This window comes from Miscanthus floridulus, chromosome 1, assembly GCF_019320115.1.
Source record: "Miscanthus floridulus cultivar M001 chromosome 1, ASM1932011v1, whole genome shotgun sequence".
In the NCBI taxonomy this organism is placed as follows: domain Eukaryota; kingdom Viridiplantae; phylum Streptophyta; class Magnoliopsida; order Poales; family Poaceae; genus Miscanthus; species Miscanthus floridulus.
The window spans coordinates 171573333-171596578 of record NC_089580.1 but is presented as its reverse complement, the minus strand read 5'-3'; the positions used below and the strand labels follow the sequence as shown (position 1 = coordinate 171596578).

At 48.5% G+C, this 23246-nt stretch overlaps 2 protein-coding genes and 1 pseudogene across 2 annotated transcripts; 1 reads left to right on the top strand and 2 right to left on the bottom strand.

Annotated features, from left to right (window-relative positions):
- Nucleotides 1-259: 259 nt before the first annotated feature.
- LOC136467133 (disease resistance protein RGA2-like) lies at nt 260-13498 on the top strand (annotated as a pseudogene).
- A 1478-nt stretch (nt 13499-14976) lies between these two features.
- LOC136502159 (uncharacterized) lies at nt 14977-18992 on the bottom strand. Its single transcript, XM_066497636.1, has 3 exons — nt 17260-18992; nt 16965-17157; nt 14977-15436 (listed from the first exon to the last, which is right to left on the bottom strand). The coding sequence occupies exons 1-3, from the start codon at nt 18738-18740 to the stop codon at nt 15242-15244; spliced, it is 1869 nt and encodes a 622-aa protein (XP_066353733.1). The 5' UTR covers nt 18741-18992; the 3' UTR covers nt 14977-15241.
- Nucleotides 18993-20236: 1244 nt separating this feature from the next.
- Nucleotides 20237-21424, bottom strand: LOC136467130 (uncharacterized). The gene is made up of 5 exons (XM_066465688.1): nt 21368-21424; nt 20803-21040; nt 20643-20735; nt 20520-20558; nt 20237-20247 (listed from the first exon to the last, which is right to left on the bottom strand). The coding sequence occupies exons 1-5, from the start codon at nt 21413-21415 to the stop codon at nt 20237-20239; spliced, it is 429 nt and encodes a 142-aa protein (XP_066321785.1). The 5' UTR covers nt 21416-21424.
- Between the last annotated feature and the right edge of the window lie 1822 nt (nt 21425-23246).

The following is a 23246-nucleotide window of genomic DNA, read 5'->3' as shown; positions in this document are numbered from 1 at the left end:
GAAACATCCCAGATCTACTTTTGCAACATCTAATGAAATACTTGAAACATAAGTCTGAAACGTCTGAAACACTTAAACACAGTGGCGGCGGCGGCCACAACCTACCTGGCGAGGAATTTCGGTAGCCAACGAGCTCGGGTTAGGGGGACGTTGAGAGCAACGGTCTAGCGTGCACCCCAGGCGCAGCGCGCATGCCTTCCCTTCCTGTCGACGGGCGCGCTGGATGGGGGTGCAGGCCTCCCCTGCCTCTCCTTCTGCGATGGGCGAGGTGGATGTGGGCATGGCGCGGGGCGCAGAGCAGCGCAGGATGTCGTCGGGCGTGGCGGCGTTGAGGAAGGCGGGCACGTGGGGCGCAGAGCAGTGCGGGATGTGGCCAGGTGCGGTGGCATTGAGGAAGGCGGGCGGGAGCGCGACGGAGCGCTGTCGCAGAGCACAGGCACATACTCACGACGCTGCGGCGATATTTTCTTTAAGAAATTGCGGTGCCGGAAAGGGAACGGATAAGAAAGTATCGTGGACATCGGCCCACCAACAGGGCCGTCCGTTCGAACAGACATCCAAGACAGAGCATTACCGCTTATGATTTCAATATGTGAGGTGGTGCCTGCGATATGTGGTTATTAACACGAGACAACTCCCATCAAATAACAGTAAGGCCACCCAACTGGCGCCAAGGAAAGATGCTGCAGCTGTAATCACATCCGGTGCTGACGTGCACTGCACTGCTATAAAAGATTACGCTTTATTATTACATAGGAAAACAAAGGACAATGCTTTGGTGTTTGGGAGACCACTCTTGAGCATCAGGTCACTGCTGCCCGATTCCTTGATTGTTGATTGATTTATCCCTCCTTCATTAGCTCTCCGTCTTCTATTTTATTTTCCTCACAGCTTTGCTTTCCCTCTGCCAGCTCATCACTCCTCTGCGCTGCTACAACCAGCCCATCACCAGCTCGGAGACTCCTTCCCGGCGTCAATCTTGTATTGAGCAGCGTTGGCAGCAGCAGAGAAACAAGTTGTGTCTTCAGTCTTCAGCTTCTGCACTTCACTTGGGTAGTTGGGTGAGGAACACATGCATGCATATATGTAACTAGCTAGCGTTGGCCGCAGCATCATTGTTGATCATGGTTTTGCTGTTCCTATATGATGCGTGCAGCTTCTTCAAATAAAGATCTGCCGGCGGCTGGACTGGCGCCAGTGCCACGCTAGCTCAAGGACGTCGTCGGCGCGGCGGAGGTGACAAGATCACAAGAATGGAGGTCGCCGTCAGCCCCCGCGCTGGATAGTGGACAAGGCGCTGTCTCCTGTGGAGGGTACGACCTCGAATACCCACGGCAAATTACATGGGCTATACCCTTAGAGACGGCCCAGCCCACGAGACGAAGTCTTGCGAGGCACGATCCTGGTCGGCGTCTTCCACAAGACATTTGGAAGATATCTTGAAGATACTACGAGATCTGTTAGGATATGTATGATCCCAAGATTCCTGTAATCAGTTATTACTTTTCGGTTATCTCTCAGATCTAACCGACTTGTAACTCTGCTCCCCAGACTATATAAGGCGGGCAGGGACCCCTCTAAACTCACGCAATATCATACGATAGCTAATACAAACCAACAGACCACAGGAGTAGAGTATTACGTCATACTAACGGCTTAAATCTGTCTAACTCGTGTGTCTCTGTTGCCTTCTTTTTCTTGATCTCACGTCCTCTGCCAATCAATCTATTTTTGTGGGATACATTTAACAGGACTGCCGACGATATTCGATTGATAGCCCCCGTGTCAGACGGTTCTTGGGCGGCTAGCAACGGGGCTCGGACCCAACGTTGACGCCCTTAAGATGGAGCTGCTATACGCGCGGGCCATGCTCGACAACGCACAACAAAGGGAGATCCGCAGCCCTGCGCTGAAGGAGCTGCTGCACAAGCCGCAGCAGCTGGCCTACAATGCCGACGACGTGCTTGATGAGCTCGAGTACTTCCGCATCCAGGACGAGCTCGATGGCACCTACCATGCGGCCGACGTGCACGCCGGGGGCTGCGTCCACGGACTCGCCCTTAACGCTCGCCACACGCCAGAGCCATAGCTGCTAAACTCAACCTCTCCTCTGGCTCTAGTAGTGACATGAACGTCCAAGTCCAGGGTGATCCTGATAAGCAAGATGGTAATAATGCAAAACAGGGGTGCCTCTCTAGTGTCTGCTCATGTGGCGGGCGGACTGTCAGCTCCTCGCCGCCATCTCCTACCACCAGCCAGGATGACGGCAAGGTTCACGGCGGATGCATGCAAAAATTGGCTTCTAGTAATACCCACGCCGCCTCATATAGCGCCTCTTCCCAAGCCGCCCTTTACTAATTGACCATAATATCATCTGTTGGTGCACACTCTGACATGTCTGAGGATCATCACATGACAGGAAATGGAGGGCAATTCTTCAGTGATGTCTTGTGTGGCAAGCGTGAGAGCAGCTCGTCAGCGACCAAAAGAAGGTTGGCGGTGGATGCCTGCTGAAAGACACTTCTGCTGCTCGCAGTACTGCCCATGCCGTTGGTAAATGCCTTCCATGCTGCTCCTTCTCATCGGTCGATGATGGTAATACTCACCCTGGCATGCTGGAGAGTCCAAACATGCCAGAGGATCGAAGGAAATTTCTCTGCTGGACGTCCATGGCACAGCAGAGAACAAACACCACTACACTAGCACCAGAATTGAATTTTAACAGGGTGGACATGTCTGCAAAGATGAAGGACATCACAGATTCACAGAGCACCTCAAGCCTATATGTGCTAAGGTCTCCAACATTCTGAACCTAGAGTTCATAGGCACCAACCGTATCACTGAAAAAGACATTGCTAAGAAACGACCTGTAACCACTTCAGGCATTACAGAGAATCAATTATATGGGAGGGACATCCAAAATAGTAGAATACATGGCATTGTTCATCGCAACTGTTCTGCTAATAATGAACTTGTTCTGCTTCCAATTGATGGTCCTGGGGGAATTGGGAAGACAACTTTCACACAACACATCTATGCAGAATTGAAGAGCCATTTTGAGGTCACAATTTGGATATGTGTCTCCCTCAATTTTACTGCTAGTAGGTTGGCACATGATGCTGTGAAACAAATTCCTAAAGTTGACTGTGAAAATAATTAAGTAGTGATCAGGAGCTAATTGAACAAAGATTGAAAGATAAACGGTTTTTGCTTGTGTTAGATGATATGTGGGCATGTCATGAGGATGAATGGAAAAGACTACTGGTACCATTTGGAAGAGGGGAGGAAAAAGGTAGTATGGTTATAGTGACCACTCGAATTCCTGAGGTGTCAAAAATGGTTATTAAGGCAGTTGATTGTCTAATAGAAATGGAATGCTTAGAGGGTGACGATTTCATGCATTTCTTTGAAGCATGCGTATTTGGTGATCACCAGCCATGGGAATGTCACAAAGAATTAGGTGAAGTCAGGGAAAAAATTGCGAGCAAATTGAAAGGTTTTCCTCTTGCGGCAAAGACTGTAGGAAGATTACTAAGAAACCAACTTACTTTGGAACATTGGACTAGAGTTCTAGAAAGCAAAGAGTGGGAACTCCAAACCAATGAGAATGACATTATGCCAGCATTAAAGCTTAGCTATGACTATCTTCCTTTCCATCTTCAGCAGTGCTTTTACTATTGTGCTTTGTTTCCTGAAGACTACGAATTCGATAGTAAAGAGCTGGTTCACTGGTGGATAGGGCTAGGCATTGTACACCCATGTGACCTGAACAGAAGAATTGAGGATGTTGGACATAGCTATTTAAGTGACTTGGTTAATCATGGGTTTCTAAAAAGGAATGAAAGAAATGATGGTCATACTTATTTTGTTGTCCATGACCTACTACATAATTTGGCGGTGAATATTTCGTCATTTGAATGTCTCGGCATATGTAGTTCTAACATAAAGTCAATTCAAATTCGCCAAGATGTATGCCACTTGTCTATCATTGTAGATAACAAAGATGTCGAGGACATAAAGAACTTCAAGTACTATAAAAATGACTTGATCGTCTCCTCTTCAACTCCTCAATCATTATAACTTTTGGGGATGGTGCAAAGACTAAGTTTTGGCACCATAATTGGCTTGATGGACAAGCTCCTAGGCACCTAGCCCCGAACTTGTTTCGTCTAGTTTTAAGGACAAACCGAATGGTGTAACAAGAGCTCCGGAACAATAGTTGGATGCACAAGCTAGAAAGGAAAATCACCTCGGCTGTCCACATAGAGGAGTTTGTGTCCCTTTAGATACAAATACAGGATATGCACCTACAACAGGGCGTCCAGGACACCATCATCTGGCGATGGACCAAGGATGGGAATTACTCCACCCGCTCGGCCTATAGAATTCGATTCAAAGGCTCGCTCGTCCCCTTCCATACGGAATTGATTTGGAAAGCGCATATGGAGAATAGATGCAAGATCTTTGCCTGGATCTTAGTGCAAGATAAAATTCTAACGGCGCAAAACCTATAAAAGAGAGGGTGGCCACACCAACAATAATGTGTGTTGTGCAACGGTCCCTTAGAGACCGGCCTCCACCTATGCCTATGTTGCTCTTTTGCTAAGGCGGTTTGGGATTAGATCCTCTCGTGGGAAAACTTCACTCAACTTCAACAGCAACCCCAGGTAAACCCCACCCATATCAGGTCGTGGTGGGAAGAGGCGGCAAGAAAAGTACCAAGATCTTAGCATAGACGGCTTAACGGGGTAGTAATCTACACCTTTTGGAATATTTGGAAAGAGAGAAATAGGAGAATTTTCAACAACAAGATAGAAACGGTGCCGCAGATAGCCACAAGGATAAAGGAAGACATAGAGCAAAGGAAGAGAGCACTCGCTTATGTTTAATTATTGCCCCCCCTTTAGGCCGTGCGGTTCCCTCCTTTACATGCTTGTGGGGGTTTGAAACCCTAATCTCGAGTGTCCTTACTTGTACATAAACTTTCTTTTCCTATCTTAATTGAAAGACAGAGCTCCTGCCATTGCGTTCAAAAAATGACTTGAGCACACTTGATAAAAGGCTGAAAGTTGAAAACCTGCGTACATTGATGGTATTCGGAGAACACCATGGAAGCTTTGCCAAGACTTTCTGTGATTTATTTGAGAAAGCAACAGCCCTCCGTACTATTTATTTGTCTGAGGCGTCATATACTGTGGAGGATATGTGCTGCAACCTTTCAAAGCTTATTCATCTTCGCTACCTAAGGATCAAATCAGTTTACTTGGGAAAGTCGGCCGTTAATCTTAGTGCTCTCTCTAGACTTTATCATTTAGAGGTCATAGATCTGCAGGAATGCAAAGGCTGCTATGGTTTCACAAGACATATGAGCAACATTGCAAAATTGCATCACTTTCTGGTGCCAAATTATGAGCTTCAATTTCACTCAAACATATTTGAGGTGGGAAAAATAAAATCATTGCAAGAGTTAAGGAGCTTTGAAGTTGGAAAAGAAAGTAAGGGTTTTGAACTAAGTCAGCTTGGGAAATTGGCAGAACTTGGAGGTTCACTTGCCATTTGTAGTCTTGAAAGGGTACGAGCAACGGAGGAAGCAACTGAGTCCGAAATGGTACACAAAAACAGGTTGCACAGTCTAACATTAGAATGGGATGTCAAACAACATAACAAGGATCATATATATGAGGAAAATGTTCTAGAAATTATGAAACCACATAGCAATATCCGTGGTATATGCATTAGAGGGCATGGAGGTACTAACTGCCCAAAATGGCTTGGTGAGAACCTCTCTGTTAAAAATCTAGAATCTCTATTTCTGGATGATGTGTCTTGGGAAAATTTTCCACCTCTTGGAGGACTGTGGCTGGTCAACAAGCATGGTGAGGAGCATTTGGGCTGCATATCACATAATAGTTTTCGAAATTTGAGAAGGCTAGAATTTAATAAGCTGCCAAGATTTAAAAGATGGGTTGAAATTGACCCTAGTCATCTGTACTCTCACTTGGAAGTGCTCATCATCACACATTGCTCTGAACTCACAGAGTTGTCGTTTTCCCATTCTACTTGCTGTCAGCAACAGAACGAGGCAAAGATGAATTTGTTTCCTAGACTACCGGAGCTCAAAATTGTAAACTGTCCGAAGCTGTTGTCCTTTCCTCCTGTACCTTGGACCAGTGCTCTGTGCTCCACTCGGATAAATAGAGTTGGTTTGGGCTTTGAGGAACTGATTTGTGCAAAAAATTATCGACTTGAATATAGCTTGACAACTTTAGGGAAGGATGATCTTGATAGCTCGTTTTGGAACACATTGGCCTTTGGTAATCTAACTGAACTAAAAGAGTTGGTGATGGAAAGATGCCCTCCTCTCCCACTGCATCAATTTCAGGTTCTATCATCCATAAAGACTCCAGCTGCGGCATTCAAGCGGCATTGTGTTCTCGTTGGTTAAAGGTGAGAGTTGTGCCAAATATCACTTTCCAATCGAATGCATGGACATCACCAGGTGGGGTGGTAGCGTTAAGGAATTGACACAACTACTCAATTATTTCCCCAAGCTCTCAGAACTGGACGTGTGGTCATGTAACAAGATAACAGGTCTAGGTGTAAGAGAGAAGCAGGCCGCGGCAACACCTGAGCCACCATCTTCAGCTAACAAAGTGGATGATGCACAAATCAAGGAGCACCCACAAAGGGGAGAGGAGGAAACAGCAGCAGAAGGGATGCTGCTCTTGCCTTCCCAATTACAAAAGTTGAAGATCTGGAACTGCCCAAATCTGGGCCTCGACTCCAATCCAGTTCGAGTCGACGACAACAGACAAGTTGGACGAGCCGGTGGAAGACAAGGACTCCAAGGTCTGCGATCCCTCCGATCGTTGGAGATAAGTGGTTGCCCCAGTTTCTCTTCCTGTTCGTCATCCTCTTCTTGTTCAGGTTTCCCCTTCCCAACCTCCTTGGAATATCTCTATCTTGGCGCAGTGGGCACCGAGATGTTGTCGCCTATCTCAAACCTCACCTCTCTCACAAGATTAACCATAGTGGAATGTGAGGATTTAAGAGGCAAGGGGCTGTGGTCTCTCCTCTCCCAAGATCATCTCACTCTCACTGAATTAATCATCCGTGAAACTCCCAATTTCTTTGCTGGTTCCAAGCCCTCACTGCCACGGGAACAAGAGTTCCCATCCTCTTCCTCCCAACTGCTTAAAACAGATGATGTCGCAGGAGTTCTTGTTGCGCCCATCTGTACCTTGCTCGCTTCCTCGCTCACCTCACTGCATCTTCGGAGGGTAAAAGAGGTGGAGCGATTCACAAAAGAGCAAGAGAAGGCCCTTGTGCTCCTCGTCTCTCTTGTGGAGATCACATTTAGTGACTGCCACAAGCTGCAGTGCCTCCCTAAAGGGCTACACAGACTTCCCAACCTCAAGATTTTAATCATCTTAAATTGTGCAGCCATCATGTTGCCCAAAGATGGCCTTCCAAGTTTCACTGAAAAGGTTAGGGATACACAGTTGTCCACCCATCCGGTCTCTACCCATGGATTGATGGAGATGGATAAGTCTCGCTAGTCTTTGTGGGGCTGTTGTGGTCTTTGTGTTTCTAGGACAGCATCTTAGACTAGAGGACAGCATCTAGGACAGCATCTTAAACTAGGATCTAGAAGACAGCATCTTAGCATCAATGACAGCATCTTAGACTAGCATCTTGGCATATGCTTAGCTGGCTAGCAGCCTATAAATATGTATCCCCAATCTCTCGGGTTGGCATGGCATTGAGAAATAAACCAGAAAATTATCCCAACTCCTACTGTTATCATCTCTCGATGAGAGTAAGAATTCTGCTACTTCCAAGAGTGAGAATTCAGCGACTAACAAGTGATATCAGAGCCGTACTATCCTGTAGCCTAAGCATCTCCTGCTCATCTCCTCTCCCAGCCACACAACAGCCCCAGCTACGAGCAGCAGCTCGTCTGAAGCAGCCCTCTCCCCACGCAGCAGCCCTGGTAGCGCGTCATGTCCGCAGGACAGTCTCAGCGCTCGATCGCCTCGAGCACGCGGCGTCGGCAGGAGGCCGAACTTACCGCGGCAGAGGAACGCGAGCGAGCGGCGGCAGAGACCGCTGCGGCGGCGACAAGGGCGTCGAGGCTGGCAGTGGCGGAGCTGGCAGCAGCCAGAGCGGAGGCGAAAGCAACGGCGACGGCGAATGCAGCGCGTGCGGCGGCAGCGGAGGTCGAGGCTCTGCGCGGCAGCATCAGCGCGGACCTCGAGCTGCTTGAGAGGGAGGCAGCACGAGCGCGGGCGGCGCAGTGGGCAGCCGCGCACGCCCACGAGCGTGGAGGCAGCCTAGACAGGCGCGAACGCGCTGGCGGTGCTCCTAGAGGAGGCGCGCACGGCGGTGGCGCTCCTGGGGCAGCTGCGCACGTCCACGAGCGTGGAGGCAGCCCAGACAGGGGCGGACGCGCCGGTGGCGCTCCTATAGGAGGCGCGTACGGCAACGGTGGCGGACGGGTCGATGGAGAGCACGGCCTTCACAGGCAGCGTGGCTCTCTCTCCCCGGATCGGTACCGACGGGTCGATGGAGAGCGCGGCCTTCACAGACAGCGTGGCTCTCTCTCCCCGGATCGGTACCGTGGTTACCACGGGCTCCAAGCTGTTGCCAAGGACGTCGGTCCCGGCGGTGGGTGGCCTACCCTCACCAAGACCAACTACGTCGAGTGGGCTACGATGATGAGGGTAAAGCTCCAGGTGCGGCACATGTGGGAGGCAGTCCGATACGACGACGTCGACTACGATCTAGATCGACGGGTGCTGGATGCCCTCATCGCTGCAGTCCCGCCCGAGATGCGGTTCTCGCTTACCAACAAGCGGACTACCAATGAGGCTTGGGACGCCATCGCTACGGCACGCATCGGCAGCGACCGCGCCCGCAAGTCCACACTGCAGGCACTTCGCAAGGAGTGGGAGAACCTGGCCTTCAAGCCAGGTGAGGACGTTGATGACTTTGCTCTCCGTCTCAACACTCTGTTGCAGAAGATGGTGCAGTTCGGCGATGACACCTACGGCGAGGAGAGAGCTGTCGAAAAGCTCTTTCGCTACGTCCCCGAGAAGTACAAGCAGATGGCTCGCTCGATCGAGTCCCTGCTGGATCTCTCCACGATGTCGATCGAGGAGGTGATAGGTCGCCTCAAGGTCGTCGACAGCGATGAGCCACAGTCTCTCTCGGGGCCCATCACCACTGGCGGGAAGCTCCTTCTCACTCGGAAGCAGTGGCTTGCCAGCCAAGGTGACCGGAAGAAGGGGGAGCCTTCTTCCGTGACAGGCGGCCGCAAGCGTGGCAAGCCACGCAGAGACGCCCACGCCGGGGCGTGAGGACGTGCCGAGGGTGATGCCCGCGGAGGCGCCCAAGGCGGCGCCGCCGGCAGGCACAAGCCGGCATGAGACGACGCCTGCCGTAACTACGGCCAGCTCGGCCATTGGGCCAAGGACTACCGACAGCCACGATGCGGCTAGGCCCACGTCGCACAGGCAGAGGAGGAGGAGCTGGCTTTGTTCATGGCACATGCAAGCATTGAGCTACCTCCAGTGACACTGGTTGCAGCGGCTCTCCTCCACCTCGACGAGCCAAAAGCACACGCCCATAGCTCCGGTAACGACAAGACTGACGGGTGGTGCCTCGACACCGGCACCACCCATCACATGATCGGTCGACGGGAGTTCTTCATCAAGCTTGACTCTAGCGTCCGAGGCTCCGTCAAGTTTGATGATGCCTCCGGCGTGGAGATCAAGGGCGTCGGCTCCGTCATCTTCACTACCGTGTCTAGTGAGCACAGGCTGCTCACTGGAGTCTACTACATCCCCGTGTTGAGGAACTCCATCATCAGCTTGGGACAGCTGGATGAGAATGGTTCGCGCGTGGTGGTTGAGGACGGAGTCATGAGGATTTGGGATCATCGTCGTCGCCTTCTTGCCAAGGTATCCAGAAGCGCAAATCGACTCTACGTCCTTAACGTGTAGGTGGCACAACCCCTCTGTCTCGCTGCTCGTCGGGACGACGAGGCGTGGCAGTGGCACGAGCGTTTTGGGCACCTTCACTTTGAGGCCCTGAAGCAGCTCAGTGCCATGGAGATGGTGCGAGGCCTACCGTGCCTCGACCATGTGGAGCAGCTCTACGACGTCTGCGTATTGACAAAGCAGAGGTGACTCCCCTTTCCACAGCGGGCTAGCTTTCGAGTCATGGAGAGGCTCGAGCTTGTGCACGGGGACTTGTGTGGCTCGGTGACACCGGCCACACCGGGAGGACGACGCTACTTCCTGCTGTTCATCGACGACCTTTCTCGCTACATGTGGGTGATGGTCCTCGGCAGCAAGGGAGAGGCTACGGACGCCATTAGGTGCACGTAGGCTGCTGTGGAGGCAGAGTGTGGCTGCAAGCTGTGAGTGCTGCGCACCGACAATGGCGGCGAATTCACGGCGGCTGAATTCGCGTCATACTACGCTGACGAGGGCATTCAGCGCCACTACTCCACGCCGTATAGCCCGCAGCAGAACGGCGTCATCGAGCGGCACAACCAGACGGTTGTGGGGATGGCTCGGGCCCTCCTCAAGCAGAGGGGGATGCCGACTGTCTTCTGGGCGAGGCGGTGGTGACGGCCGTCTACATCCTCAACCGCTCGCCTACCAAGGCGCTCGACGGCAGGACGTCGTACGAGGCTTGGCATGGGCGCAAGCCAACGGTCTCCCACTTGTGGGTCTTCGGCTGCCTCACGTTCGCCAAGGAGCTTGACCACATCAGCAAGCTTAACGACAGGAGCACTCTAGGAGTGTTCATCGGCTACGCGGAGGGCTCGAAGGCCTACCGCATCCTCAACCCAAAGACACAGCATGTGCGCACGGCGCATGACGTTGTGTTCGATGAAGGGCGAGGATGGGCGTGGGACAAGGCGGTGGATGACGGCTCGGCTCCGACGTACGACGACTTCACTATCGAGTACGTCCACTTCGAGGGAGCTGGGGGAGTAGGCGGCTCTTCTTTGGCGAGTGCGTCTACCCTAGTCCCCGAGCCTCCACTGATCTCGGCGCCTGCTACTCCGACAGCACCACGCTCTCCAGCCAGGACCTCAGCTGTGATGAGTTCTTCGTCGGCTCCACCACAGCCGGCAACGCCACACACTCCAGCACCGACAGGCACCACTCCAGGCACGTCTACTCCACCACCAGCTCATGTCGAGCATGGCCCGGTTGAGCTCGCTACTCCGCTCTCTTACGACGAGGAGCGTGTCGACGCGTACCACGACGGTGAGCCGTTGCGGTACCGTACGATGGAGAACCTTCTCGATGACCAGCCAGTGCCGGGACTGGTGCCTCACGACCTAGAGGCGCAGTTGCACCTTGCGTGTGACGACGACGAGCCCCGATCATTTGCAGATGCCGAGAGACACGCGGCATGGCGCGCCGCGATGCAGTTGGAGATGGATGCGATTGAGAAGAACCGCACTTGGGAGATTGCTGACCTTCCTTGTGGTCATCGCGCGATCACCCTTAAGTGGGTGTACAAGCTGAAGAGGGATAAAGCCAGTGCCATCGTCAAGCACAAGGCTCGCTCGGTGGCACGAGGTTTCGTGCAACAGGAGGGGGTCGACTTCGACGACGCCTTTGCTCCCATGGCACGGATGGAGTCCGTGCGACTCCTTGCGCTAGCTGCCTAGGAGGGCTGGCGTGTTCATCACATGGACGCCAAGTCAGCGTTCCTTAATGGCGACTTGAAGGAGGAGGTCTACGTGCACCAGCCGCCAGGATTTGCGATCCCCGACAAGGAGGGCAAGGTGCTCCGCCTGCGCAATGCCCTCTATGGCTTGTGGCAGGCACCGAGGGCGTGGAATGCCAAGTTGGATTCCACGCTAAAGGGGATGGGCTTCGAGCAAAGCCCGCACGAGGCGGCCATCTATCGACGGGGCAGTGGAGGTAATGCTCTGCTGGTGGGTGTCTACGTCGACGACTTAGTGATCACCGGCACTAAGGATGCGGAGGTGGCAGCATTCAAGGAAGAGATGAAGGCCACCTTCCAGATGACTGACCTGGGGCCTCTCTCCTTCTACCTGGGAATCGAGGTGCACCAGGATGACTCTGGGATCACGCTTCGACAGACCGCCTACGCCAAGCGCGTCGTTGAGCTAGCTGGGCTCACCGACTGCAACCTAGCTCTCACTTCGATGGAGGAGAGGCTGAAGCTGAGCCGCGACAGCACGACGGAGGAGGTGGACGCTACGCAGTACCAGCGTCTTGTGGGGAGCCTTCGCTACCTCGCCCACACACGGTCGGACCTAGCATTCTCCGTCGGCTACGTTAGTCGGTTCATGCAGCGACCGACAACGGAGCACCAGCAGGCTGTGAAGAGGATCATCCGCTATGTTGCGGGGACTCTTGACCACAACCTCTACTACCCTAGGTGCCCTGGGGTGGCACACTTCGTCGGGTACAACGACAGCGACCACGCCGGCGACATCGACACCAGCAAGAGCACGAGCGGGATCCTCTTCTTCCTCGGCAAGTGCCTCGTTAGCTGGTAGTCGGTCAAGCAGCAGGTGGTGGTCCTGTCCAGCTGCGAGGCCGAGTACATAGCGGCCTCCATCGCTTTGACTCAGGCGCTCTGGCTCGCTCGACTGTTTGGTGATCTCCTCGGCAGAGACACTAGAGCGGTGGAGCTCAGGGTGGACAGCAAGTCCGCTCTGGCCCTGGCAAAGAACCCTGTCTTTCATGAACGCAGCAAGCACATCCGGGTGAGGTACCACTTCATCCGAGGCTGTCTTGAGGAAGGGAGCATCAAGACGAGCTACATCAACACCAAGGACCAGCTTGCGGACCTGCTCACCAAGCCCCTTGGGAGGATAAGTTCCTTGAGCTCTGCTCCAGGACCGAAATGGTTCAACTTTCCCACAAGACGACGCACAAGACTTAGGGGAAGAATGATGGATAAGTCTGGCTGCTGTGGTCTTTGTGGGGTTGTTGTGGTCTTTGTGGGGCTGTTGTGGTCTTTGTGTTTTTATGACAGCATAGGACAACATCTTAGACTAGAGGACAGCATCTAGGATAGCATCTTAGACTAGCATTTAGAGGACAGCATCTTAGCATCTAGTACAGCATCTTAGACTAGCATCTTGGCATATGCTTGGCTGGCTAGCAGCCTATAAATATGTATCCCCAACCCCTCGGGTTGGCATGGCATTGAGAAATAAACCAGAAAATTATCCCAACTCCTAGTGTCATCCTCTCTCGATGAGAGTAGGAATTCTGCTACTTCCAAAAGTGAGAATTCAGCGACTAACATGGATTGCCTGCCAAGTTCACTGCAAGATTTATGGATCATAGGCTGCCCAGCCCTTCAATCACTGCCCAAGATGAATGATCTTCCAAGTTCATTGCGAGTATTGGATGTCAGTTCTGGCAATAGCGAGGAGCTAAGAAGGCAGTGCTGCAAGTTGATAGGAACCATTCCAGTAGTCAAAGTCTGACTAACCCAAGGTAACTAAGAGGTGGAATCATCCTATCCACCATCCCATGCTTTTCATACCACCATACACATCAGTCATTCTCCTTTTGTTTATTTGGCTACAACTATAGTTCTCTTCAACTAACCCACTTGTTTTCATCTGTTGTGCAGGCCTCGTGTTGAAGTTGTACATTCTTCTAGCCTCCGGATTCACATTGTATCTATACATGATTATGAGTTGCCAAGCATGAACATCTCAGGATGTGCCTAACCTTGTACACAAAATTGGTTAGTATCTTACTAGTTCATTAACCCGTGCTTCAACACGGTCTAGAATATTATGTTACATAGGTTTCATGGATAAATAAATTACATAAAACTAATCTAAATTGGTTTCCTTTACTCTCTGTCTATTCATTTCTTTAACACGATATCCATTTATATACTCTTTAATCTCTACCCAAATTGTCAATGCCTTTGGTATGTGGTTTGTTCAACGAACTTTTTTTCACGGTCATAAATTACCAAAATATATGCTTATCGCTAACGTATGCATGTATAGTTAGTATATCGATGACACATAGCATTTATACTTTGAATTCAAGAATGGTAGAACTGGGCAATTTAGAAACATCTATTTATAGTTATTTAATTATTTTTCATAATAGTTTATATTGGAAATTTAGATATAGATTTAAAGGATGCTTTAGTTTATACTTTATAATGGTAGCCGTGGGTAATTTAAGTGCAAATTAAAAGGTTACTCTAAATTATCTTTTATACTTGCAGAGGTCGGATTTTGGCTAGCGGAAATTATGTCCAGATGTTTTTCCATGATCACAATCTTCAGCGATATCACTTCTGTTCATGTAGCTTGAGTTCGGATAAGGTTTATTTCTTGGTATCTGTCAAATTCTTGCAAGGACTGCAGGACCAAAGCAAGTTTAAGCATCCAGAGAAATCATGCTTCCAATTAGATCTAAACAGGGGTGATAGTGTGACACTAGCCGACTTCATCCTCAACATTTAGTAGGCCCAGATTCAGAGCAAGGTTTCGTAAGGGAAGTGTTCAGCAAAGAGTAGTTTGAGATAAATTGAATCTTTTGAATTTTCCTCCCGTACCGTACCCACTTCTAAGACCATTTCCACTGTATTTAGAGAGTGCTATTATCTTTCCCTTGCAATACATCTTTGAGAAATTCAATATTATTCATGCGCTTTTCTGCAACATTTTTCGTTTGGATTCTATAGTGTATGGGGCGGATCTGCACCCCGTGTATTCTAACTCCCTCAAAATCTGAGGAAGCAAGAAAGCAAATCTATGAGCTGAACTTTACACAAGACTGTAGAAGAGAGACGATATGCTGCTTGCACCAACTAACGACATCGATGTGTTGGAGCCGCCTGAATATTTGGACACGCAACGTCATCATGCACGTACTGGAATACAGCAGTAAACCCCGGCACTGGAGCAAGGCTGCACGTTGTTGTGTCATTTTGGGTGCAAGAGGAAAAGCCCACGTTCCAAACCTGCGTACCTAGAGAAGCAGTAGCCGCTCTGCTAGTCTGCTAAGATTTCCATGCCTTACCAAATAGGGTTACTATGGAAAACTAATAGAGGAAGAACGAGGGAAAGAGACAGATCTGACAAACGTGGGTTAACCCATCAAGCAAGTATATAAATGTGTAACTTTGTATTATGTGTGGGAAAAATAGTCACAATGGTAATGTTACAGAGGGGGGGGGGGGGGGGGGGGGAGAACTGCTACAAACTTGTCTGGGTGACAATGCCGTTGGCCCCCAGGGCCTTTTCTTGACTACCTTGAAGAAGAACAGCTCTTTTAGGGTTCGAGAGCAGGAGTTGTTGCATGTCTTTCGGCAGGACATTGAATGCTGCTTGGAGGTCTACCTTCAATTTTTGGCATGCTCCTATTGAATCAGCACTTCCTTTTCCAGGGTTCTGGAGGAAGAAGACATTAACATTAGGAACTTCGCTTGATAAATGTCTACAGAATATATGGCCAAATGACAGAATAGGGATGTTGAGCATGTTAATGGCACAAGATATTCCTTTTGCCTTCAAATTCTCTAAATGCTATAAACCATTAAGAACCATGCCCATTTCCGGTCAAACAACCTTAGTTGCTGATGTAACAAGTGACAAAATATATACTTCCTCAGTTCCAAATTATAAGACGTTTTGGCTTTTCTAGATACATTGCTTTTACTATGTATCTAGACATAGTATATATCTAAGTTTATGGCAAAAGCTATGAATGTAGAAAAGCCATAGTCTTATAATTTGGAGTGGAGGGAGTACTAAACACGAACATCATTTTGGTTAGTTTATTGGTGATACCAATGAAGGCAACTACGAGATGTTAGAAAATACAGTATTCCTCTATAGACATTCAATATAGAATAATAGAAAACAAAACCTATGATTAATATAGTCCTGTACTCTTGTACAGTAGAATAGTCATTCAAACACTAACCCAACATGGTGTTCTTCAAACAAAGAGGCAGTTAACATTGCTCTTATTAGCTCCCAACAGGTAAAGTAGTAATTCTTCGAAAACATAGTAATAAATATTCAAGCTATATGAATTATTGTGGAAAACTACATTTCTTAAGGCATGGCAGTCAGGAAACAAAGGGTTCCTTTAATACAGTACCAAAGTCTTCATCAAAATTTAAAATACAGATGTCCTGCCAAATTTTTTGTGTGGAAGAGGAGTGTCTATAGTCAAACTAACAAAAACATGGCAGACTAGCATCAAATATGCTTATGCTCTTGGTGCAAGATGGTAGCTTGAAATATACATTTTATCAGCACGAAGGAAACAAGCTATTCTTGTGGCAGCTAGCGAAAGCAATTATAGGATATTAGTATTTACTTTTCTTTACAAGAAGTTAATGCGAACTGCTAGTGACACTAATCTGCTTGTTATAAGAACTTCACTCATGCTAATTTTGATATATGCACCATGGATAAATGATGCTGAACTTTTTCCTGAAAGGGATCTGACTTTCTGAGTATTGGAACATTTAATCCCTAAGCAAGATCATTCTCAATTAATTACCAGTACGTATTATTTCAATTGTTTCAGTTCCTAGAGTCCACAGATAATGCCAGGATGCCACTTATCTCACCTCTTAGTATTTGAGTCTAACTCCAACTTAAGCAGTCCCAACAAAAAAAGGTCTAGAGTCAGACAGTTAAGTCTTATTTATGTTTCATGTTAGGATAAGTTTGCAGCCTTCGGTGACAAATTCATCAATACAAACATATGCAATTCTTTCTTCTTTACTTGATATGTGTATTCTGAGCTATTCTTGGCATTATATTTGTCAGAACATAGAACTTGTCCAGGTGATCAAACTTAAATTTGCACACCTAACTTGCAGAATAAATGCCTTAATAATGAAATGCTGTCATGTTAAGAAATTGCAAAACTTAGTAGGTCAGATGTGACTAAGAAAGTTACCTCCATCTCTCTGAGAAGATAACGCTCAACAGCATTAAAAGAATCAATCCTCTCTAATTCAGACATATTTGACATTAGCTTTTCAATGTCAACATTCATGCGAGCCTGCCTCCAGAGCCTCTGCTGTTCTTGCTCTGCAGCAGCACGTCTTTGCCGGAACCAAGGCATGAAATTGGGGCCTTCGAGGAATCTCCTGTTAAATATGAGAAACACAGGTCATGCTTCATTATTATGCCAGCAATTCAAAGAAGACACCTAACAAATTTATTCACAAATAAAAACAATTATAGCTTACCTGTATAGGTCCAACCAATTGGACCTCAACCTTTTGGACAAAAATTTCCCTGAACCTCTAGCAGCCAAACCATTGACAAACTCATCTGCGTGAAATGGTGGTAGCAATGGTGGGTCAACAAAAGGTGAACTCCCTTCTGATGGTGTTGTAGTTCTCAGATACGGCCCAAAAGGTGCAAGGAAGTTGGTCGTCAGCTCCAAGAAGTGCCGCCGCAATATCTCATTGTTGACTACTGACATGGACTCCTCAATCCTTGGTGACACACCAGCGTCAATGAGCCTATTTAGAACAGAAGTATCAGGCTTTGTGGTTGGCGAATACGTGCTCCATAATGCTTCTTTGTGCTCTGTCATGAGAGAAAGAGGGCCTTCTCTTCTCAATTTGATGGAATTCAATAGGCTAGTTGGAGAGAACTTATTGATTGCAAGTTTCTCAAGCTTGAGCTTCCCAGGTGTCCCATTCATTCCATTTCCTGGCGATTGGCCACCCACTGGTAGCACCCTTGTTGAATTTGGGTTTGGGCTTCCCACCGATACAACATTGGGAATGCTCTTAAGACTCTTCAAGAAAAACAAGTTGGTCACTCCAAGTACCATCGGCGGGAACACCTCACCTTCTGCAAGTGCATTCAGGCGAGCAAAATCTGGATCATGGATGGTGAAGTACGGCCTGAAGTCTACACTGTACAAAAGTGGAGCAACAAGGCTAACAAGCCCAGCCACAGCCTCCGAGCACTGAGCTGGGGACGGTGCAACAACCAGCACGGGCTCGCCAACCACCATGAGCTCCCAGAGCGTCCATAGGTGGAGGAGTAATCCACGGAACGCGGCAAACAGGTCGGCATCATGGAAGAGTCCGTACGGCACCGAGGGATTGGCGGGCAGCAGTGCAGGCGGCGGACCAGGGTCGTCAGCCGCAGGCGGGAGGTGCACGCGCAGCGCGGCACTGCCAATTGGAAGCTCCATTGGGCGCCCTGGCGCAGGCGCGGGCCACGCCGCGACGTGCGACGCCACCATGGCCAGCGCGGAGGGGCCGACGTCGAAGCAGAGCGGGCCGAGGATCTGCAGCAGCAAGCGGAAGAGCGAGGAGTAGGGAGCGTGGGAGAGGATGACTACGGACTTCTGCTCGCCGCCGCGGGGGAGGCGCTCGTCCTGGCGCTGGCGGTTGAAGACGAAGCCGTAGAGGAAAGCGCGGCGCGGGGAGGACGGGTCCGGGACGCGGAAGGAGAAGAGCGAGTCGTGGACGGAGGAGCGGTGGCGCGGGAGGTGGTGGGACATGGAGTCCGGGAAGGAGGAGAAGGCGACGAGGCGGTCGAGGCCGCCGCCGGGCGCCATCAGCGCGTCGGGCGGGAAGCAGGCCTCCACCAGCTGCCCGCGCTCCAGGTCGAACCGGATGACGCAGAAGGCCCGCACCCACCGCGACAGCGCCGCGGCGTCCTCGTCCGCCCCGCCCCGCAGCGAGACGGACGGGATCCGGTTCATCCCCGCGGCCTTTGGGGCAGGGGAAAAAATTGGGGATTTGGAGAGCCGCTGCCCCGGCAGAATTGGGGTTGGACTCGGGGGGCGGACGCCGCGGCGGGCGTCAGCGCGGAGGCGCAGGCGGAGGCGCGGGCGGGGTAAAAGGGAGAGACTCCGGCCGGATCGGGCGGTCGTGTGATGTCGGCCGGGAGGGCGGGCGGGTGGTGCGGTGTTTTCTCGGTGGTGGGCGGGCGCTGGCTGGCTGGTGCGTGCCTGCAGCCTGCCTGATGGAGTGGTGGGTGTGGGCGTTACAGCCGAGCGAGGCTGGATCAGCAGCGTGTTAGCCAGATGGGTCCACTGGTGCTCATAGTCATAGGTGATGTTCTCCGTCTGGCGTCTCTAAGGATGGCAACGGGTCGGGTTCGGATCGGGTGGAGTCTCCGTGCACCCAAAACCGAAACCCAAAATCGAAACCCAAACCCACCCCGAAAACCGATTCGGATGGAAATCCATCACCAAAACCAAACCCGTGGATACCCGAAACCCGAACAGATACCCGAAACCCGAATGGATACCCGAAATCCGCGGATATATATACACATATTCACATGTATAAACAAGAGGCAACAAATAATAAATATTTTCATGAGTCAACTTTAAATAAATTTAATAATCTAAGTAAATAAATTATTATTAGTATATTATAAAACATGAGTTTTAATTCCAAATGATTTATTTCGGATATCCATTGGATATCCACGGATGGAAAACCAAACCCGAAACCGAACCCGATTGGTTTCGGGGCCCCAAACCCGAAAACCGTGGGTGAAAAATCATCCCCAAACCCGAACCCGCAGAACCCGAAACCCGCGGATATCCGCACCAAACCCGATCCATTGCCATCCTTAGGCGTCTCAGGCTCAGACTCAGCTGATTGAGTGATTGAAGAATTTATGATTGATTCAGCCTGTTCACTAGTTGTGGTGCTGATTTATTGCGAGAGAAAAATACTGTTAGCTGACTAATAAGCCTTGGCTGAAACCAACAAACGAACAGGCTCATTGTGTTGTTCTAGGCCTTATAACTTTCAAACACTAGGTATATGCTAGGCTACTCGTGGGCCCGCGAAAGGTGACAAGGCGAGAGCGAAAGTATGTCGAGACGGGAATGTCGAAGTGATTGAATGGATAGCTGGTTTCAATACTCATCATCATCCTTTACGATGACCCCGGGGGGCGTATTTATATATGTTAGTAGGCTTTATATATGGCTAAACTATCCTCACATTGATTCCAGATTGGGAGCATATCCTGTCAGATCCGGGATTATTCGGTCCACCGGGCTTCGCTGCCCCCTCTTCAGTCAGCACCTGGGCGCCCTCTGGCACAAGGAGGGGACCGCCTGTGCTAAGCAACCTTTGCCCTCCGCGGACGACGCCTTTGGTCCTCGACGGGGCTTCCTCGTTTCGACCAGAACGCCCCCGTCTCCTTTCGCCATTTTAATCCTAGTTACAACAAAACCTAGAGATCATCTGCAGACAAATGACACCCACAAAAGATGGTGAAATGAAAATTATTAAGGTTACGAAGTCATTGCCCGGGCCTATGTTATCGCCCATCGGTCCAACCTCTTAGCGCTCTCACCATTTGGCTCCTTCGTCTCGGGGCTTTTGGGACGCTTTGATAATTAGTTGAATTGATTGAGCGTATGGACGGCAGAGGACGAAGAGTGGGTGACGAGAAGGCATGCCTCCCCTGGTCAAGCTTGAAAAGAGTTTCACATATTGCATGATGAAGAGCAAACAAGTCCCTGGTAAAAGAGTTTCACATAGACCATAGAAAACTGCACAGCATAGATAATATTGACATATCAGTATCGTTTGAGAAGCTAGAGATACATCATAGTACATAAACTTGAAATACTAACTTTGGATGTTCTGATCTGAACTCTCATCAGTTAGAGAAGCTTCAACATCATTTGAACTGGGGATCACAACATAAGACCTCCCCATTATGACTCCTGTTAACACATGTTTTCATTTAATTTACAAAATATTTGTATCTGAACAGAAAGCAATCGTGGGTACCTTCATTCATTGAAGCTAATTCAGTGCGCTCAATTACATAAAAAGAAATGGAAGTAGAGACTCGCTGCAAGTTCGAACTACCTTCCGAAATAGGCAGAAACAATACTGTTTGTTCTCCAATTCTCACAGCAGTATGAGTAACATCAGAAGCTGCAAGCTGTCGATTAGTTATTGGACACGTCCATTTTGCCTTATTTGGGGTGACAAGGTCAATAGGGTGACCATGGCACTTGCATGCCTGTTCAGTCAACGTGTTCTGTGTTAGCATAGCTGTTGAGGAGGCTACAGAACTGTGAATAGGAATCATGGATACGTAATTGCCATTATCTGAAGGAAATAAAAAGTTGAAAAAAAACGATGATAAAGTCACCAAAAATATATGCAGAAGTTCCTTTTATCAGCCATATTCTTCCACTGATTAATAGGTATATAGAACAAACTCAATGCTTGCAAGTCACAAAAATGAACATTGAGCAGTGAAAGGGAAACGTCAGACTCAGATATGTTCTGTCACTGAACTTTTTGAATTAAATAGTGAGTGGTGTTATAAAATGACTCATATCACCTGGCAAGGTGGAAAACCATCAGTTATCTGGTTTGCTGATGCACACATGTTGCAATATATCTGAAAACTTAGCTGAAACTGAAACTTAGCTGAAACTGGCTGAATTGTTGTGAGAGAAACTGGCTGAAACTTAGCTGAAACTTAGCTGGTCAGAAACTTAGCTGAAACTGGCTGAAAAACACTGTTCTAACTGAATTGTTGTAAGAGAAAAATACTGTTCCGACTGAAAAAATAAGCCGAACAAGCCGAATATAGAGTAAGCCGAACTGAGCCATTGGTGTTGCTTTGAATTTTGAGAGCAGTTTTCGAGTCACGCTCCTTTGCTATTTCGTTACATGCTTGGCTGCCTGCATGTTGTGCTTGGAAAGTTGTCTAGCTATACGTTTCAACTAAAAACCAGTGTTGGCATTGTTTGATACAAAATGTAAGTTAGAAAAGAAATGTTCTGCACCGCTTCACGGGATGAGGACGACAATGTTCATCTCTTTTTATCAGGGCAGCTTCAGTGTGTGTTTTTCAAGGGTGAGGTCATATTTCAGCATATGTTCCAGCAATAAAAGATAATACTTGCTCTATTCTAAATTATAAGTTGTTTTATCATTTTCACATACATAGCTTCTACTATGTATATAGAAATAATATATATCCAGGGGGCTAAAGTTTAGGGATATCATATCGAGGTGTCACGTGGGAGTGTTCGGATAGTAATAATAAAACAAATTATAGAAGTCCTCAGTACTCCATGAGATGAATTTATTAAGCCTAATTAGTTTCGGATTAATTAGACTTAATAAATTCGTCTCGCCAATTAGTCGCAATTAGTTATTTTTTAGTCTATATTTAATACTCCATGCATATGTCCAGACATTCGATTGGATAGGGACTAAACTTTAGAGGAGGAATTAAACAAGGCATAAGATGCTTAGCAAAAGTTATATACTAAAAGATCTAGAATGATTTATGATTTGGAAGCGAGGGAGTACACGTGAACACTAGCATTTAATGTTGGCGTCCGAGAATAATAAGAAGACTATCGTCATGTTCGTTTGGGTTGGTTTGGCTTATAATTCATGGCTGAAAGTACTGTTGGCTGGTTTGGTGTGAGAGAAAAATACTATTCGTTGATTGATAAGTCATGGCTTATAAGCCAAATACGACCCAGCGAATTGTATATGATTTTACTACGACGGGCCCTCATTAGTAACTTCAAAAGTTTTATAATACTATAGTGAAATAAAGCCTACGCGTCCAAAGAGATCTATAAATAAGATTTCAGGTTGTTTTTTTGGTCTTTAATAGTTATAGTCTTTGGAATTTAGAAATTCATATTAGCTTCTTAATGTATATAAGAGCAACTCCAGTGTAGGTCGTAAATCGAACCGTGGGCAGTTGGAAGCAAACCATAGACACTACGGCCCTATTCGTTTGGAGAAATTTTGGAGCAATCTAGAGGAATCTGGAGAAATTTGTCAGAGAAAAACACTGTTTCGGATAAAAAAAAGAAGCGGATCAAGTCAGGTTTAAGGGCACGCGAACGGGACCTACAGCAGTCGAACTCTACTTGTCAGAGCCAAAATCGGCTTGTTTACACCAAAATTTGGAAGGAGAGTCACAGGGACCCAGAAGCTCCCAGGATCGTATCATCAAGGGATCAGTTGCGGGCGGATCAGAAATAGTTGAGTCAGATGCAAAATCTAGAAATCAGCTTTCTTCGGACAGCGTCAGCAGATAACGACAGAGGCTACGCTTGACGCCAGGACGAAAACATGTTGGACACTACAAAAAGAGAAAGATTAGAGTCCAAGTTATCTTAAATTATGAATGTTTTCATTTTATACCAAAGGTTGTAACAAATCATGCTCGAGTAGGATTCATGTTT

Excerpts from the sequence above, each read along its gene's own strand:
- LOC136502159 (XM_066497636.1), bottom strand. The coding sequence starts at position 18,740 with ATGAACCGGATCCCGTCCGTCTCGCTGCGGGGCGGGGCGGACGAGGAC. Across the intron at positions 17,158-17,259 it reads AATTGGTTGGACCTATACAG|GAGATTCCTCGAAGGCCCCA; the intron begins GTAAGCTATAAT and ends CATATTTAACAG. Across the intron at positions 15,437-16,964 it reads ATCTTCTCAGAGAGATGGAG|AACCCTGGAAAAGGAAGTGC; the intron begins GTAACTTTCTTA and ends TTCTTCCTCCAG.
- LOC136467130 (XM_066465688.1), bottom strand. The coding sequence starts at position 21,415 with ATGTGTGCATCAGCAAACCAGATAACTGATGGTTTTCCACCTTGCCAG. Across the intron at positions 20,736-20,802 it reads ATTAGCTTCAATGAATGAAG|GAGTCATAATGGGGAGGTCT; the intron begins GTACCCACGATT and ends ATGTGTTAACAG. Across the intron at positions 20,559-20,642 it reads TTCAGATCAGAACATCCAAA|TTTTCTATGGTCTATGTGAA; the intron begins GTTAGTATTTCA and ends TATGCTGTGCAG.